Source organism: Vespa velutina, chromosome 4 (assembly GCF_912470025.1).
Source record: "Vespa velutina chromosome 4, iVesVel2.1, whole genome shotgun sequence".
Classification (NCBI taxonomy): domain Eukaryota; kingdom Metazoa; phylum Arthropoda; class Insecta; order Hymenoptera; family Vespidae; genus Vespa; species Vespa velutina.
Window position 1 is genome coordinate 9,114,905 of NC_062191.1, and position 20,024 is coordinate 9,134,928.

The 20,024-nt window shown below is 28.8% G+C and overlaps 1 protein-coding gene across 3 annotated transcripts in view; it reads left to right on the forward strand.

Moving 5' to 3' along the window:
• Positions 1-18,694, forward strand: part of LOC124948368 (GTP-binding protein REM 2-like) — a 42,450-nt gene extending 23,756 nt beyond the window's left edge. For 2 of the 3 annotated variants that reach the window (XM_047491878.1, XM_047491879.1), the window contains 4 exons: positions 6,218-6,420; positions 14,149-14,240; positions 15,078-15,270; positions 16,478-17,573. In XM_047491878.1, coding sequence (XP_047347834.1) covers positions 6,218-6,420; positions 14,149-14,240; positions 15,078-15,270; positions 16,478-16,755 — 766 coding nt within the window. In that variant the 3' untranslated portion in view covers positions 16,756-17,573. Of the gene's footprint in view, positions 1-6,217; positions 6,421-14,148; positions 14,241-15,077; positions 15,271-16,477; positions 17,574-18,140 lie in introns of those variants that run through there. The other variant, XM_047491880.1, reaches the window with a different exon arrangement.
• The last annotated feature ends 1,330 nt before the right edge of the window (positions 18,695-20,024 follow it).

A 20,024-nucleotide genomic window follows, 5' to 3' on the forward strand; every position in this document is an offset into this window, starting at 1 on the left:
ACTTCGTTCAATAAGAATCATTCGCTCATACTTCTATTTGCAATATATGAATAAATTTAATAATTATGCTATTTCATTGTCGTTTATACGACAATGTTCGCTGTTTTTTTCCTTTTTCTGTACTTTTATTAACGATGTCAATTGTTTTTTTTTCTTTTTTTCTTTTTTTTTTTTTTTTTTTTTTTTCTTTCATTCTTTCTTTATTTCATAATATATTTTTCTATTCCCTCGGTGTGAATACGTATTCGATGTTCCCTTCGACGAATCGTAAAAAGTTTCATTGAATCTTACTTTATACATATTTGAAGAAAAAAGAAACTTTCTTGAGATATCATATAATATACCTTTTCACGAGACTCATATTACCTTTCTCGGACTATTATTCTCGGACACGCATCAATTTATTATATATCAGACGTGAATCTCTTGTGCTATCCTAAACTCTTAGAAAATTATTCTATATATATATCTCATCGATTCAATATTTCAGGATGTTACATTTCGAGAACTTTCAGTAAGGGGACCGGGATCATTCATTGTGTGTACGACGAAAACGAAATAAATATTCGAAAAAAAGAAAAACTTCGAATTTATTATAACTCTTCCCAGTTTGGGATAAACTGATCCCAAGAACGACTAAGTTAGATGTACCTGCATCTAATTCGAAGGGTTGGCACGTTTATGAGAACCTAAACGAAGGCAGAGACACAAAATGAAATTTTTGGGACAGTCTCTGGGGGATTTGACATTACATGGATATGAACCTCCAATCAAAATAACTATTTATTAGATATATTTTGGATACTTTCCAGTTAAACAGTTAAATTAATGGAAATATTGTAACAGACAGTTCGACTGAATTGATATTTCGGAAGTACTCGGATATTTTCGTACATCGTCCAATGAAAATTTTTCCATTTTATTGACCGTTCTCGAGATATTAAAATATTCTTAAGTTTATTGGTAACAGTAAAATTCAGACGTTAAAGTTTGTAGGAAGATTCATTTGAATATTTATAATGATAGAAAAAGATATTTTTATGCAATTATTATCTAACTATCTTTAATTATAGATAAGATAACGATATATCATAATATTATTATATCGTACAGTTGTTTGTCATTTTTTCCAACATTTATTTTTAGAACACCGTCTCAGACAGCCAGACTAGATTTCGAAATTCTTTAGTCATCGTCCATTTAGAACGGTCGGCGTGATTTTTCAGATCAATGATCGATGATTCAGCTGGTATCATTGTAGTAAATCTACAAAAATTTCCCAACCATTCAAGATTATTCAATAAAATGAATTAAAGATCTTTTTTTTTAATAGATGTGTAAAGAAATTCTCGAAATCGAATTTTTCTTTTCTTTCTTTTTCTTTTTTTTAATTCTTTTTTTGGCACTGCGTTTAAAAATCTCTCTCTCTCTCTCTCTCTCTCTCTCTCACTCTCTGTCTCCCTCATAGGATGCAATTAATTTAACGAGCTTTCCTCGGCGCGATTTCTCGAACTCGTAAATCTCGATAATATATTTTATTTTTATTCGTACACTCTCTCCAATTTCCATCCTCCTTTTCTCTCGTTTTTTCTTCTGTTTTGTATTTTTTTTCCTTTTTCTTGTTTTTTTTTTCTTTTCTTTTTTTTTCTTTTCTTTTTTTCTTTCTGGTATTCGCTCAGCCGGAAAGAAATTATTAGATCGTATTTGTGCGTATACGAGAAACGTAAAAGAAAGAAAAAAAGGATAGTTTCGAGCGAGATTATGTTTATTTCAAGGAATAAAATCGATTTAAAGGAATATCTTCCCTTCGATAAAAGTCATTTACGAATCATACGTCACATTTAGTAAGAGAATATCTCCCTATAGATTTTCTGAATATCATCTTGAATATTTGAATAAAAATAGAAACGTATAAACTCCGATAATTACTTTACTAATCTCTCGTTTCGTTTCCTTTTTATTTTAAATATCGATCGAATTCTCCGAGATTTTATTTTTCCTTACAAATCGTTAAAGATGGGTGGAAGAAAAAATATAGATATTCTCAAACGATTACATCGGCATTTCTGTAATCGAGAACTCCCTTCTCATCGAAGATCCCGGCCATCGATTCTCTCGCCTTTGTATCGAGATCCCTTCACTTATTTATCAAAGCCATTTTTTATTATCGCAGCCGAAGAACGAAGAAAACGAATGAGAAAGTCTGATAACGAAATTAATGAAACGTATTACAGAATGAAATTACTTTTTCTACGAATTTTCATTGGATCTTTGAAAATTACTACCATCTATTAAATTCGTCATTTTCAATACAAGCTCTTCTGCTTTACCAAAATACGTAATAATATCTCGTCTCGCGTTAATCAACGTAATTATATTACTCGGTCGTTAGTTAGATAAATCAGAGTAATTACCATTTTAAGTACTTCTATAACATTTAGATATTATTATTCGTACGTTTGTTATATTATTTATAAAATATATTCGTGTTGTTTTTAACGCGAATAATAGAAAGGAAGATAGAGAAGAAAAGAATGGAATTTAACTTTTCTATCTTTGAGAAATTGCAGAAGCTTTTATAACGGAGAAAAAGAATTTTGCTTTTAGCTAGAAATTGTTCGCTGACTTCAAATAGCCGAAGTAAATATTTGTCTCGGATTTTCTACTTTTCTTGGTCACCCTCGGTTAAAACAGAAAGAAAGATAGATCGACAGACAAAGAGAAAGAGAAAAAGAGAGAGAGAGAGAGAGAGAGAGAGAGAGAGAGAGAGATATGCTCATTTATATATAGCGTGCTCTACCTGCAGCCAACCAATCGTTGTAGTGCGTGCCAAACATAACAAGCGTGGAGTAAAACAGCTTTGTTCTTGGCCTCTGAAACGACTACATGAAATTAGGAAGCTGCCTTGTCCGTTTCCTTCGCGACACGTTGGAACGAATAGCTACGTTAACTTCACGAGGCTACGTTAATTGGAACGATAATTAATCCTTTCACCGGTCGTCCTATTCTATCAATTGAGAGATAGAGAGAAAGAGAGATGAGACAGAGAGAGAGAGAGAGAGAGAGAGAGAGAGAGAGAGAAATAGAAAGAGAGATGAGACAGAGAGAGAGAAAGAGAGAGAGAAAAGAAATATGAGAGTCTATCTGTTACGAAACAAATGGATTCAAACAGCTTTTGAAGGTTTAGAAAGTTAATTCATTATTAATTGATTATTAACGTAGCTCGATGTTATTTTCCCCTTTATTTGATTAATATCGAACGATAATTTAAAATACTTAAACAATATACGAGGGTAGGACGCTCAATTATTGGATTCTCTTTTCCACTAACATCAGCCAAATCGAGAGGAGTCTTAAAAGGAATTTGTTATTTTATGAATATGAGAGGCTGATGTTGTCTCTATAAAATTTCTCTCTCTCTCTCTCTCTCTCTCTCTCTTTTTCTTTCCCTCTTTCTCTCTCTCTCTCTCTCTCTCTCTCTCTCTTTCTCTCTCTCTCTTTCTCTATGAATTCTTCTTCCATTCTCGAAGGTAATGAACTCTGATATCTTCAAAGAAAATTCGATTTCGTTCATTTTCCTTTTCTCATATTAATGGTATACTCACTGAACGAATAATACTACTTTGCTAAATCGAATATTCCAGAGAGAAAGAGAGAAAGAGAGAGAGAGAGAGAGAGAGAGAGAGAGAGAGAATGAGAAAGAGAGTAATCATTGATGGATATGTATTTGTTGATGGCCATAAAACGGGTATCGTCGACGAACCTTTTTATTTACTCGTTTCAACATAGTTCCATTCCTTCATCACTTTGATTTAATCGAGTACATGTCTATATTCACCTTCCTTCGAATTCTGACGGATACACTTCATCGTTGAATTCTATAGTCATTTTACGAAACGGACGATGAGTTAATAGAAACTTTTCATCGATATAGATAATATCGTATCGTTTGAAAAGGGCTTTTCCAAGTTGACGTAACGAAACAAAAAAAAAAAAAAAAAGAAAACAAATAGAAAAAGAGAAACAAATACGAAAAAAGTCGGATGATACTCTTTTACGCTTCGCTTTTAATTGCAGAGTTGTAAAGTTCATCGATCGAATCGAGTTTTAAAGAGAACTTCGACGTGCGTCAGTTTTGCAGGAAAAAAAAAAAGCATTATATTCTCGTTATGACGACGTAAAATATTTATTGTTTATAAGTAGAATTATTTTTTATTGTCAGATAAAACCCATCGGAAAATAAATAACATTTTTTTCTATTTGTTTTTTTTTCCTTTCTTTTGCTTCTTTCTTTCTTTCTTTTTTTTTTCCACAAATATTTCTCACGATATAAAAAAAAATAAAATATATATATATATTTCATTAAGAAGATTAATGTCTGTAAGAGTAATATAGAGTTTTATCGTTTAGAAAAATTGTTGCCACAGATGTTACGAATAGCTTAGTATCTTTCTCTTCATTTCCCTCTCTCACTTTCATCGAAACAAGAGAGAAAGTGAATGAGAGAGGGTGAATTTGAAGTTAGGGTAGGAAACTCGATCGAAGTAGCAGGATTCAGGCCGATCTGGAACTCCCCTGCCTACCATCTCTTGCATTTTGATCATTACTTCCTGACCTGCTGTATATATATGTATTTCGATGAAATATATATATATATATATATATATATATATATATATATATATATATATCTGGAATCGCTCTTATTTACTCTTCTATTTTTATATTGTCACTGTAAAGGCAGTTTTCGGACCGTTTTCAATTAGTTCGTTTAGGTGTTTGTACGAATTAAATTAGAATGATCGTTAGATCATTATAATCATTTCGATCAATATTTCCAATAGCATCCTCAACGTAATATTCACACTATTTATTTTTTTTTTTTTTCAAACCAATTTATATTTCTCTTATTAATTCATGAAGACTGATACTTGTTGAAACAGTTTATATTCTTTATTCTTTTTTTATTTTCTCTTAATGAATACAATTGTCTTCAATGATTATGAATGTAAAATTAATTTCATATCAAATCGTAAAAGTTTTAATATTTTACACTTTTCATATGTACAATATAATTGAATCAGATACGTGATAATTAAATTATATATATAAAAAAAATTATGTATTTTAATATTTCATTAAAAATTTATCAGAATATTTTTTTAATAAGATTAAAATAATAGACGTGTATTATTCTTTTTTTAATTTTAATATGACACCTCAAATATGATATTGCAATTAATAAGTAAATTCTATTAAATTTCTTACATAAATTCATATATATTGTATCATATATCGCGTGAGTGTGTGTATCTATAGAAATTTTCATTGAATGAAATTCACTTCGACTTAATCATGCTGAAATCTTTATAAAAAAAAAATCTTTTCTTTGTTCGCAGAAGCTTAATTTTTAATTTTCATAACTAGTTATGTATATATAAATATATATATATATATATATATATATATATACACATACACACACATACGCGCGCATGTATACATATACATATATTCAATATCTAAAATATAGGTTAGCCATTGTGACGCGTTAATAAAGATTTTTTTCTACCTTTTGGCAAGCTTGATAAAATAATGATACAGATATGATGTAAATCACTTAGTTGGCAGTATGCCACAATTTTCATGAAATTTCCTGATTCACAGAATCCGCTTCTAACATCGAAAGATTTATGAACAGGTATATAGGATAAAACGTATATGTTACGTTTCTCTGTATCGTTCGTGACAGAAAGTCTCATCTCTTTATCAAATTTGACTACTTTTTATTCAAGAAAATCAGTTTAAGGTTGGACTTCGATAGCGAGACGATCTCGTGACGCTCGATCCTTTGGGAGAACTGGTATGACGACTCGGGAAAAGCATTTCTGTGGCACGATAAAATCCCATGAGACAAAGTTTTATTAAGTTTTATCTAGGAAGTATTCAGTGGTTGAATATTTTCTTTTCGAACTTCCTTTCTTTATTTCTCTTTTTTTTTTCTCTCTCTCTCTCTCTCTTATTTACTGATGATTAATCATAAAGAATAGATAAATCGAGGTTAATGTTAATGACCTTTACTTAACTCTTTATTTCGAAGTTAAAGTTTGAATTCGTGAACTAATAAAATAGAACAATTTGTCAATGTTCGATCGAATATCGAAATTCGAGAATTTAAAATTAGAACTAAATCATTTATCTTTTATGCTACTTGTAGGAACAGCAATGTATCCGGTGAAAGGTCACCGTTCGAAGGATCCTGTTGCAGTGGTCAAGGTGGTGCTGAAAGTACCGAAAGTGAGATCGAGGAAATACCAAAATATCGAGTGGTTTTACTTGGTGACTCTGGGGTTGGCAAAACAGCTTTGGTCTCACAATTCATGACGAGCGAATATATGAACACATATGACGCCAGTTTAGGTAATTATCTTTTTTCTTTTTTCATTATCATATGGATATTCTTATTATGACGAAAGATTTAGAAAATGTTTTATTTCAAATATATTGCAGTACAATTTTATATTTTATATAATTATACATAGTACCGTTTAAATTTGAATCCTTGAATATTTTATTTAGATTAAGTAATCTGAAAAAATGTTACAGAACAAAGTTGTACCATTTAAATAATGAAATATGATTTTATAGAAATTTTTTCTTTTATATATAATATGTTTATATTATAATATTTTTATATATATAATTTAAAAAATTATATATATATAATTCAAATAATTTTTTTATGTTTTTTTCTTAAAAAGAATAGTATCTATATTTTAGTTAAATCATAATACGATAAGTAGATAAACAAAAAAATTTGAGATATACTATTGTTGTAATCTTAATATGTTCTAAGATCATAAAAAAAAAAATTACATTGACATTAAGTGTCAATTACAATATTAAAATTATTATAATTCGAATTATCAACAGTATCGAGGATCAGCATATTTAATTAAAAGATAATATTTAATTTATTCCAATTACGAATAATATTATATTATATTGAAATAGAACAGCTAGTATTATTTAAAAAGTTAAAAGAAAACATTAATTCTTTCGGTTAGTTAAACATAAGTACATTATTCAATTCCTCATTCATAAATTCGAGTTTTTTTGTTGTTGAGCTCTCTGACGTTCATGTAGTGGAGTTATAAAAGGGACAATGATTTAAATGCAAGACAAAGTTTTTTGAACGAATTTTGACGTTACACTAGAATAGAAATGTTCCGTCGGACAACCACCAGAGATAATATTAAAATGTAGGAGAACGAAATGTGAGACAAGAATTTCCTTCGTTTTGCGTTCCTATTGGTTTTTTCTTTTTTTCTTTTGCAAATGAAGTCACCGAGCAAAGCGAACTTGCACAAGTCACATGCTATGCTCCTGGCAAATTTACACACACACGCGCACATCATATAAACACGCATGCACTCACGTACAGACATATACACACACGTACAAATTATACACGTATATACACACATATACACACACGTATAAATTATACACGTATATACACACATATACACATACATGTACATATACATAAATACATAGCATATCTATGTAGATACGTATGCATACATTTGCATTGCCCTTTATATGATCATTTGAACGTGCTTACGACCCAAATCGTGAAGTATAGCTATGATTCTATAAACTTGTTCTTTTTCTTTTCTTGCTTTTTATTTTTTTTTTTCTCTCCTTCTTTTTTTTAATCCTTTGATATTTTCTATTTTTGGAAACGAAGTAATTTTTTATGGTATACCAGAGAACTCTTGTCAAAACTTTTTTCTTTTTTCTTTTCTCCGAATAATAACGAAGGTTTCACGCAATGGAAAATATGTGGTTTGTCTGTTTGCTCATTCGTGAATAATTCTATTCTTCTTATACGATTATTCTTCCATCGCAGAATCATATAACTAAAGAATATTTCGTGTCAATAATAATCGTATACCTTCTCTCTTTCTCTCTTTCTCTCTTTCTCTCTCTCTCTCTCTCTCTCTCTCTCTCTCTCTCTCTCTCTCTCTCTCCCTATATATATACACATTCAATGTTAAAAATCGAAATAAGAGGAAATAATAATTAATGGAATTTATTTTATTGAAAAAAAATGAAGCAGAAAAAGAAAAAACATTATTGCTATTATTATTGCAATTGGAATAAATAATTGTCAAGTGAGAAATAGTTTTGGATGGTATTATGATTTTTGAAGAGTTACCCGGTATATAAAAGTATTTCATAAAACGAATATTCGTCGGTCTCTTCATGAGAAATACTCCAGATGTGGAAATGTACAAAATCCGTGAAGGCTCGTATGTACATACGTTACGTTTCGATTTAAATTCCTTTCTAACAGAATGTATAGATCGATTTTCGATCGAGTACGATAAAACGATCGATCATATAGGGAGAGGGATGGGAATTAATTCATCTGAATACTTAGCTTTCTTAGTTCTACGTAGTAATCCGTTAATGGAAGTTGTCTCATTACACGATATTGGATCGTCGTGATATTTCGAGAAAAAGTGAAAATTATAAAATGAAGAGAGAAAGAGAGAGGGAGAGACAGAGATAGGAAGAAAGAGAAAGAAAGAGGGAGAAAGGAAGACAGAGATAGAAAGAAAGAGAAAGAGAGAAAGAAACATAAAAACAAAAATAGAAGTTCATAGAATTATACAGAATATTTACAACGCATTTTACGTATATGGATGTTTTTACGTGTGTGGGTATCTATGTCCTCTCATAATAAGAAAAAGTAAAAGAAAAAAAGAAAAAAGAGAAAAGAAAGGAAAAGAAGAAAAAACGTAATGGTAGAATGGACCAACCTATATGTTGTCTTCATTTATTTCTCATCGTGCATTTAAAATTCTCTTTCGATATACTCTTTCAAATGAATTCCCTTCAACAATTTTGCCCGCGGAAAGGAAAAAGAATCCTGGTGATGGATTTCGCCCTTTCATAAGAAGAACTAAAAAGAGAAAGAAGAAAAGTCTTATCGTCCAAAGGGGTGGTGTGCGTTTTATCCGCGAAAGGAAATTTATCGTGACAAACGTGACAGGAATACAGATTCTTCGAAGAAACTTTTCAGTCTTTTGTAAAACTTCTTGGGATATTTTCTTTAAAGAGCACGTCAATGTTTTTTTCTTTTCTTTTCTTTTCAAATCGTTATATCTAATACAGTCGCGTTAACAAATAATACTTATATTTTTGTGAGCTAGACAAAAGATAGGATGTATATAAATTAATGATATACAATTTTTTTTTTCACAACGTCAAATGCCATTGTTACTTGTTATATAATTATATATAATATTATTGACGACAAATGAAAATATTTCTTTTTTATTTTTCCTTTTTTCTTTTATTTTTCTTTTTCATTTTTTTTTTCTTTTTTTTCTTTTTTTTTTTTTTTTTCCTTTCATTGATATTTCATAGACACGTGGTTGTTGTTGTCGTCGAAAAGTTCAAGTCTCGAGATTTGTTTAAAATATTAATTATAAAAGTACACTTGAATTAACGGCAAAAGATTAAGAGTACTATCTTGAAGTCTCATAAATATAACGATACGCCTTCACGATTTTCCAAGCTTTACGTTGTAGACGTGGTAGTTCCTCGACAAATTATGACGTAAGCTCGTTTACTATTTCATTTAATCGTTTGCGGTGAACATTTTTACCTGGTAACGAGTGTAACTCTTATCGTGGGAGTGTCTACTCGACACTCGGAATGTCGCTCATTAAACACAGTAATTGCGTTCTAGTGAATTTTCGTAAAGTTTATGAAAGTTTTTTTTTCTTTTCTTTTTCTTTTTTCCTTTCTTTTTTTTTTTCTCTTGTTACTTTCCTTTTACTTTTCTCCTTTCTTCATTATAGATAAATCTAAAGCCATTATAAATTTTGTATTATCCATTTACCGAAGTCCCTCAAACAGGATTTCGTTACGATCGATCTTTTTTTACGATGTAATTAATTCGTTCTTTTTTCTTTTTCTTTTTTCTATTTTTCTTTTTTCTTTTTTTTCTTTTTTCTTCTTTTTTTTTTTTTTTTTAATCCATTAAAAAGTTCTATCGAATCTTATTATAATGTTCGTGACATCAATTGAAATTACTTGAAAGAAATCCTATCTGCAATTTACCCTTTTATTTTCCTTTCCTATCGTTCTTTGCGTCCGTTTCATAAATTATATTTTCTCCCTTTGTATGTAGTATATACCTTTTACGTATCTATCCTACGACTTTACGTAACGCCTTTAAATCATTCAAAATTAATTAGAACCGTAAATACATCGATCATGTTGCATCACCATTAACAAACGCATTATCTCGATCGCTTTGTATCTATCTATTTAAATTAATAAAATCGCGCTTGATTAACACGATTACGAAATGGGAGGATTGATAGATACATTTGCAAATAACAATATATGAGAAATTCGATGTAACAGAAAGATTTAATTAATTCGTAATTATTCCTTATATTATCATAGTTACATTATCGAGAATGATCATTATTAACATATGATTGATATAGAGTATGTTCGTGTACGTTAAACGTATAAATGCGATAATTTTTTCAAATATTAAAAAATGCGAAAAAAATAAAGAAAAAAAGAAAAGTTTTGGACGAATGTTGTGTAATGTTAAGAGGAAATATAACGTAGTGATAATTATTTGACATTGCACAATAACATTGGAGAGCCCTGTAAAAAAAGTTACATTTACATTTTTTAATAGAACCCTTTACGTATTCTTGTAGTTGATTACGTATTCTTGTAGTTGACATAACGAGAACTAAAAATAACGAAATAGAAAATAGTCAGGTCGAATCGGTTCGGATCGGCTCGGCATGAATCAGGACGAATCAGGTTGGATCTAAGTTGTCTCTGTGTTACGTATTTTCCTGTACTTTTATATCCTTTACTGTCCTATTTTCGAAATTGGCAACCTTTTATATTTTCTCTGTTATTATTAATAGATTTATACATTTTGCATCAATGTGATTCAATTAAATTATTTTTGTACATCTGGTAAAGCTAATGTCGGCCATATGACAAATTTTAAATTCAATAACTCGACAATGATCTATGCAAAATATATGTATAGGTAAATAATATTTGATAACATTTGATATTTGATAACAATTCGAAATCGTCATCTACGAATATACGTGATCAAGAATATATAGGGTTCCATTAAATAATGTAAACGTGACATTCGCAAATTTTCTTCGCAAGGGTCATCGTGGGAAGTCAAATAATTATGATTAGGATATGTCTCTATTATTTCGACATTATACTACGTTTGTTCAAAATATTTTTTTTTTTTTTATGTTTAATATTTAAGGAAATAATCGCGTGTATACATATAAAACTGGCATAATCTATAATCATGTGTTCCCTTTAATATCAATGTGACATGGTGTTTTGATACATTTTTCTTTTACAAGGACTTTCTCTCAGGAAGGGATTAATATAACTCGGTATATTTTACTCTCAGCTTGCTATAATGGAGATTTCATGTAGCGTTTTCTTAAACGACCAGCGTTATATGAGTTTGTGTATTCGTAGCTTTTCGTTGGCAACTTTGAGACGTTCATTATTCATATCTTGTCTTTCTGTTCTAATACGAGACAGATAAGAATACAAAACGAAATATTATCTCTTCAGATCATGTTTCTATATGTTTAAATAACTTCGATCGAATAAGAAAATTAAAGAAGATATTTTTCTTTTTTTACTATTATTTCTCAGAAGTTAATTAAAGTTTTTTGTTGACTTTTTATGAATATTATACATTGAATTTTGCATTCAGTTTTAATATATATATATATAATTAATATTTATAATTGTTTATTTATCTTTAAGATCTCTAATATCTGAAAGAATACATTTATGATTATATTTATGGAAAGAATTGTAATCTGCATTATTATCAGGATATTAGAATACTGTTGCATTCAAAACATTAAATCATCGATTTATTCAATGATGTAAGATTATTATATATATATATATATATATATATATATATATATATTATATTTGTTGGATATAAATAATTGAACAAATGTATGCTTCAAATATTTTTTTAAAAAAATAGATATGCTATCATGTAAATTCTCATTTAGTAAGATCGTCAATCAAAATCTTTTATTCCTTCATTTAGTTTCGTCATATAATGTCAGAACGAGTAACGATTTACAACGTTATTTTTCTTCATTAAAGTGCGAACGGCTGCCGGGATATCGATCAATATGACAAGCGAATTCATTTCCCATAGCTTGTATCATTTGACTTTACATACAAGTCCTTTTGTGTAACGAGCTATGCGGATGAACTTTTTGAGATGTTGCAGCATCATGATTAGAAACGTAATACACGAAGCTAAGTACTACGTAGCTTGGTATCCTGTGATCGATTCCTCCTTTCTGAGTCGACTCCGTTGCTTTTAGTTATCCGTACTGATTAATCGACACCAACGAGAAACAATAGTATTTGATACGTAAAGGAAATATTGCTTACTTTGTAAATGCATTTATATCCCATTTGAGATAATAAATTATTATAGATATTAATATTATCGTCCACGTCATGGTGATGGATTTTCACGGAATTCATCAGTATTATTTATTCTGTACCTATATAAAGTTAATTTTTTTTTCTTTCTTTTTTTTTTTTTTTTTTTTTTTTTTTTTTTTTTTTTTTAAATGAATACCCTTGCATTACGTAAATAAACGAATATCTTTTATCCGAAACATTTTTTATCCAGCCTCTACTTTCCACGATATTTAACATTATTTAAACAAAACAAAAAAAAAAAACTTCTGATTGATAGAAATATACAAAGCAAGTATTCCTTTTTTAGAAAGATATATTAATATATATTCAAAATGATGACCGTCGTTTTCGATACACTTCTGAATACTTTTAATAAAAAAAAAAAAGTACGTAGCAGAATAGATTTGTCAATACTTATACAAGCATTCTTAACGCGCTCATTATTATCTTTCGCTCTAGTTGATACATCTTAGTATATCTCTTCTTTTTGATATAACCCTATGAAAAAGAAAAAAAGCTAGAATATTTAAATCCAAGAATCAATGAACAGATAAATGAACAACTGCACTACCGCATTCTATCCAGCGGCCATTGTAATGCTAGTATTCCTAATTGTAATCCTAGTATTTCTCTTGTAATAAGTGAATTATGCGCTGGACAACCATTATGCTAATACCATATCATGCATGATACATATTGACAAGAATATTCTATTACGTATTAATTAATCTTCTATTAAAGCTATTGAGAAGTATATCGAGAATGTGGGCTTTCATATTTTTTTCAATATATGTTAAAATAATATATTTCTAAAATAAAATACTTATATAAATACATATATATATATAAATACACACACACACACACACACACACACACACATATATACATACATATACATATGTAAAGTCAAAGTTAATAAAAACAGTATCGTCAATGCAGAATCCGATAAAAGCTAGTTTTGCAACTTGTCGATTGATAAAATTTCGTAACATAAGATTAAAAGATTTAATAACGAGCGAGCTTGAACAAAATTATTATTATTATTATTATTATTATTTATTTATTTATTTATTAATGCAGATTATTAAATCAAATTGTCAAAATCTTAATAAATCTCATAGTATATAGTTTATACTATATATTAGATGTATATAATACATTATAATGTAATAATTGTAACAAATAGATCAAAGAAGAGTCTATAAGTTTACAGTACACGATCAACATATTATTTATAATACGGAGAATAAAAAAAACAAATTCCTTCAATATATATATATATAATGCTTAAAAATTTGTAACAAAATGTATTAAAAAAAAATGAGACTGCTTAAACGTACCATTACACATATGTACAGAGACATATATATATATATGTGTGTATGGTATATACACATCATAGTGATGTTAATATAAGCACCTACACAAAGAGTAATCAAAGAATCATTTCACCCTTTGAATTTTCAAACATAATAATAATTTTCATTTAACAAAAGCAACTGCATTAACTGTTATGTGCATTGTACCATTCGTGCATATAAGTACCATTCATACTCTTCAGTCCTTCGTATTTCTCTTTCGCAGATGACGAATTTGGAGAAAAAACAGTTTCTATTTTGCTCGACGAGGAAGAATCAGAAATGATTTTCATTGATCATCCCCATATAGAGATGAGCGTGAGTAAACTTATTTTTAAGAAAATACCAAAATTTATTGTCCCCCTTCGAATTTGCTACGTAGACGAAACAAATAAAATAAATTTGATTCGAGTGGTTGTTTAAAACGAGATGAAATAATTTTTTTTCTTTATATATACGGGGTGTCCCAAAAGGTTTCACACATACTTTAGGAACATGTAATTTTTTAATAGGAATTAACAAAAAAAGAAAGAAAAAAAGAAAAGAAAATAAGTTCAAGATCTTCTTTCTTTTTAAATGAAAAAGAAAAAGAAAAAATTAATCGTATTAGATTATTTGGAAACATATTTCATCGTATTTAAATCTACCAAAGGCTAAATGAATTGTATGATAAGCAATCAGATAATCAACTTCAAGACCCTGTAACGTCGTATGTTGGTCAGACTAGTTATTGGTTATTAAAATGTTGTTTGTTCCTTTGATACGCTCCTTAAATACGATTCAAATCTTTTGAACAGTCTATTTATAAATAAAATACAAAGTATAAATTCGTTAGAATTAAATCAAAAAGATTTGTCTACTGATTAAAGAAAAGTTATATCCTAAGGGATTCTTATTCGTAATCATTTTTTTTTTCTTTTCTTTATCTTCTTATGTTAATTAAAGACATTCGTAGTTTAATAACTTTAGTAATAAAAAAGGATAGAATATTTTTGAAATTGTAGACGAGGGTATCTCTTAAAGAGTGTTATATCTCTTAAGGTTAAAGAAAAGTCTTTAAGAATTTCTTTAATAAATAAACAAGAAAAAAGAAAATACTTAAGATACGATGAGAAAATAGTGAAATGAAATCATTGACGTATTTGTTTGAGGCAGGTTGAGAACTCTCTATCTACGTACGAACCGCACGCCTGCATCGTCGTATATTCCATAGTATCTCGAACAAGTTTTCAAATGGCCGAAGAAATACTGAATTACTTGTGGAGAGAACATTACACACAGGAACGATCGGTTATCGTGGTTGGAAATAAGTCCGATCTGGCTCGAAGCCGTACGATTTTATCGAATGGTGAGTGATACAGTAATGATATTTCTTTTCTTTTCTTTTCTTTTCTTTTCTTTTCTAATTTTTCATTATTTCATTCATTCCATTCGAAACGAATAATAAATAAAGATCGATATAATTAGAATAAATGTAAATATAAAAAATAAAGGAAAAAAAAAAAAAAAGAAATAAAAGAAAGAAAATGTTTTAATTCATTATCATTAAATGAGTTTTTTAACGAGAGAGAGAACAAAAAAAAACCATTCGATTTCTAAAATAAAAGAAAATATCTTTGAACATCGAGAATACCTATAATATCGTGTCAGTTCGAATTTGATTAGCTATCATTTCCTGAATAACATTCATTATGTTTTCTTATCTCCAAGAGAAGTTCAAGAAACGTTATCGAGACAGCGTTTTCTTGTAAGAAAGAAAAGTCCCTTCTTAAAGGTCAAATGAAATTCGTGTCTCATTAAAGGAAGAAAGAACAAAAGGAGGAATTATCGTAGAGTGGGATTACTATAGCTCGCTTTTCGAAGGAAAGTAAATTTATCGGATCTTTCGAAAAAGTTCCTCGATTTAATTCATTGTTTTAACACTGATTAGATGGAAGTAATAGCAGTGAGATAAATACATGAATTCTACGTGAATTCATCGATTTTTATATTTATATTAAAATAATTTATCTTAAAATAAATTATATCCCATGAAATTTCAATTCTTCTATTTCTAAATAAATCATCGTAGAAATAGACGTTAACGTCGTTACGTGCTCCATTTACTTATGTTAAATTCATTGATTTCTCTTAATCGAAAATTTTGCGAGATAATAAATAAAATTTTATGGAAGAGCTTATGAATCCACGCAAATCGCTTCTCTTTCTCTCTTTCTCTTTTTCTCCGTTTAGTACCTACTCTTGCGAGACGAGAGAGTAGTTCGATTTCTATGGAATTCGAACTCTCCAAGATAATATCGGCACTTTTACTTGCGGTGGAGATAATTAAAAGATTCTTGTGGAAAGATCTTTAATGGCACGAAATTACGTTTTCGATTATATTACGCGATAAACAGATGTGGGATATTATAAAAGATGAAGCAATAAAAAAAAAATATACAAAAATCGTAAAGAAATGAAAAGACCAAATGGAAAAGAAAAAAAAAAAAAAAAATAGATAAAAAAAGAAAATTAATATTTACGAATTAAATTGGTTAAATTTTGCTCTGTTAAAGAAGGGAAACAACTGGCGACGTCTCGGGAATGCAAATTCATCGAAACGTCGAGTGGGATAAAGCACAACGTGGACGAGCTTTTGGTTGGTGTTCTCAAACAGATTCGTTTGCGTGAAAGCCGTGAAAAGAAGCTAAGACGTCAATGTAATAAGGGCAAGATGTCGAAGCTCCATGCTAGTAAAACAGCTCATAGTCTCAATCTCGCGAGAGAAATATTAAATAAAATGTGTTTAAAAGATAGTAAAAGTAAGAGCTGCGAAAATCTTCACGTTCTTTAAGAAAAAAAAAAAAAAAGAAGAAGAAGAAGAAAAGAATAATATCAGCAAATGATAAAAGCTTGAAGACTATCTTCTCTGACTTTTTTCTTGCGAAAGAAAATTCGATTTATTTCTTATTTTAAGTTTTGAAATAACGAGAATGATTATAGTAATATAATTATTCAAACAATTCGCAGTCGTCGACTAGTCGATTGTGTATGTATGTAAGTACATACGTTACGTATATGTATGTATTTACGTATGCATGTATCTATCTATCTATCTATATATTTATCTATCAAATTTAAGTTGATCTCGATGTTGGAATATACGAGCTGCACTCATCATTCTGAATTTTAAGCATGATCGTGTATGTCTCTCTCTCTCTCTCTCTCTCTGTATGTGTATGCGTACATTGAAGCGGTACCTAAATTAGAATTAAGATGAATGGTCCTAGAAATTCTTCCTTCGTACGTAACACGAATGGCTGAGCCGGTTAATCTGGCTTGCCATATGTCTGCAATGCAGCGATTTGATTATTTATTAGATGCTAATTAGCGACACGTGTCCTTTTTGTCACTACTCCTCTCTCTCTCTCTCTCTATCTATCTCTCTATCTCTCTCTCTCTCTCTCCCTCCCTCTCTCTCTCTCTCTCTCTCTCTCTCTCTCTCTTTCTTTCTTCCTTTCTCATTATGAATATTCATTTCGATTTCAACATTTATCTTCCTATTTGCGTTTTATCGAACGCCCGTACGTGTAAATATTTTAATGAGAATTTGTTCGATAATATAAATCACATTGAAAAGTAACAGTATTAAGATATTCTTTTTATGTTGTTCCAGAAATTTTAGATTATCTCTTTTAATTTATTTTTATTCTTGTTTTTATTTTTATTTTTATTTTTATTTTTATTTTTATTTTTATTATTATTATTATATTTTTTTCTTTTTTTTTTTTTTTTTTTTTTTTTTTTTAATATATTTATATCATATAACATATCATTATTGTCGATGTATTTTATGAACGAAATGTTCAGTAAATATAAATATTTCCCGATGCATATCTTCCCGTAGTGAATAAATTTAAAGTTTCGATGTACGTAATACTTAAATATGTATATGTAAATTTAATCGAGTTTCTTAAGTTAAATCAAAATTATAACAAAATTATAACAGAGGACAATCAATATTTTCACGTTTCTTTAAGATTTTTCCTCTTTTTCATGGAAAACACATATATTTCTTCTTATTCATAATCCCCTTTCGTCAAGATGATAATAATCTTGTCCTATGTATAAGGTAATTTTTTATACGGTTTTCGCAAGAAAATCATTTAGCAATAATTATCGTAAAATTTACGTGGCGTTTATAATAACGTATTTCTAACTGCGACGAAATTTTATCAGACTGCCGCGACTGGAGAAACTCGGATTCGATTTATCAATCGATTGGACGCTGGATTCGTCCCTCAAAATGTGGCGCTGGTCGTCTTCGCACTTCGTGATTTAATATAATAGTGATGATAATAATAATAATATTAATAATAATAATAATAATAATAATAATAATAATAATATTAATATTAATAATAATAATAATAATAATAATAATAATAATAATAATAATAATAATAATAATAATAATAATAATAATATGGTATGTATGTACGTGCATTTAACGAAGCATTCTGTAGATTAGCGTATACAAATTAACGTAAACTCAAAATTAGAAAAATTATATTTGCAAGTAAATTCGAAGTTAAAATTAAAAATTTCTAATTTATAAACCTAACAAAATTCTCATCTCTATTGTTGATAATTCTTGACATTAGTAATAAACAAATAGTCAACGATTCAAATTATTTATTAGTGAAAAAAAATACATACACACACACACACACACGCGCGCGCACACACATATATATATATATACATAAAAAACAAAAAGAGGGAGAAAAATGCACGAAAGATCTTTCGCTAAATTTTTCATTTCTTTAATAGAATATATATACCGTTTCGTCTCTCTTCGTATAAATTGAAATGATATCGGTAACATTGTTCATAATGATAAAAATGTGAACGCATTGATAAGATCTAAATATATATTTACTATTAGATCTAAGGGAAAAGGTCAGAAAAAAGATTTAAATAAAATAAATAAATAAAAAAAATAGAAAAGAAAAGAAAAGAGAAAAAAAAAAGAAGAGGAAGAAAAAAGCATGCATGTAAATTTATTTGTCAGACTTTTTTCAATTTTATTTTTATTTTAATGGGATCGATAAGAGAATAGAAATAGACGTAGTTATATCGTTCGGTATTGTCGTTACCATTATCATTTTTACTACTCGACGAAACGTAACATTCAAGCGAATATCTTCGTTTCGCCTTATTCCTTTCAGAATAAGAGAGATATTTAGTATGCAAGTCGCGTGAATTAAAATTTTCTCGGTGATGATAATAAAAGGAGAAAATCATTAGAATATTATAGTAACAGGTATTTCAATGAAATCATCATCGCTTAGTAAGCACAAACAGAGAGCGAGAGAATATTCGCGTATGTATGTATATATATATATATATATATATATATATATATATATATATATATATGGTACATCAATATGTGTATGTTTGTATGTATGTATGTATGTATGTATGCATGTATAACGTTCGTATACAGTTCTGATCCAAGAGCTGTTATGATATCGTGCAATCGTGCAACAATAGGCGTAACGATTAGACAAACGTAATTATCACGTATTATTCGCGTTTATATGACAGAACATAACGTAATATGTGCTCGAACGTAGCAACTTCGTAATATTTCGTCTATTACTCAATTATCGATTCTTCCACAATTACGAGATAACTATAGTAAATTTTATATAAATATCCGTCTTATTTCATTCCTTTCTTCGTATTATATAAATTGAAAAATAAAAAAAAAAAAGCAAAAAAAAAGGAAAAAAAAAAGGATGGAAAAAAAGTCAAGAAAATTACAAAGAGTGTCTCGTTCGCACAATTACGGTTCGCCATACGATACAAATTAAGCCGAAGGATCACTTATACTTTGGGAGCTGTTAGACTGATATATTTTTCTATGTAATCTCTTGTTTATATTAATAAAAAAAAAAGCACATTAGCAATGGACCGCTTCAAACGTCGTCCTAACATAAAAAAAAATAATTACGGTTCTTTGTCTGGTCAAAAAAAAAAAAAAAAAAAAAAAAAAAAAAAAAAAAAAAAAAAAGACGAAAATTAAAAAACGCATGGACGAATGATATTGTCTTT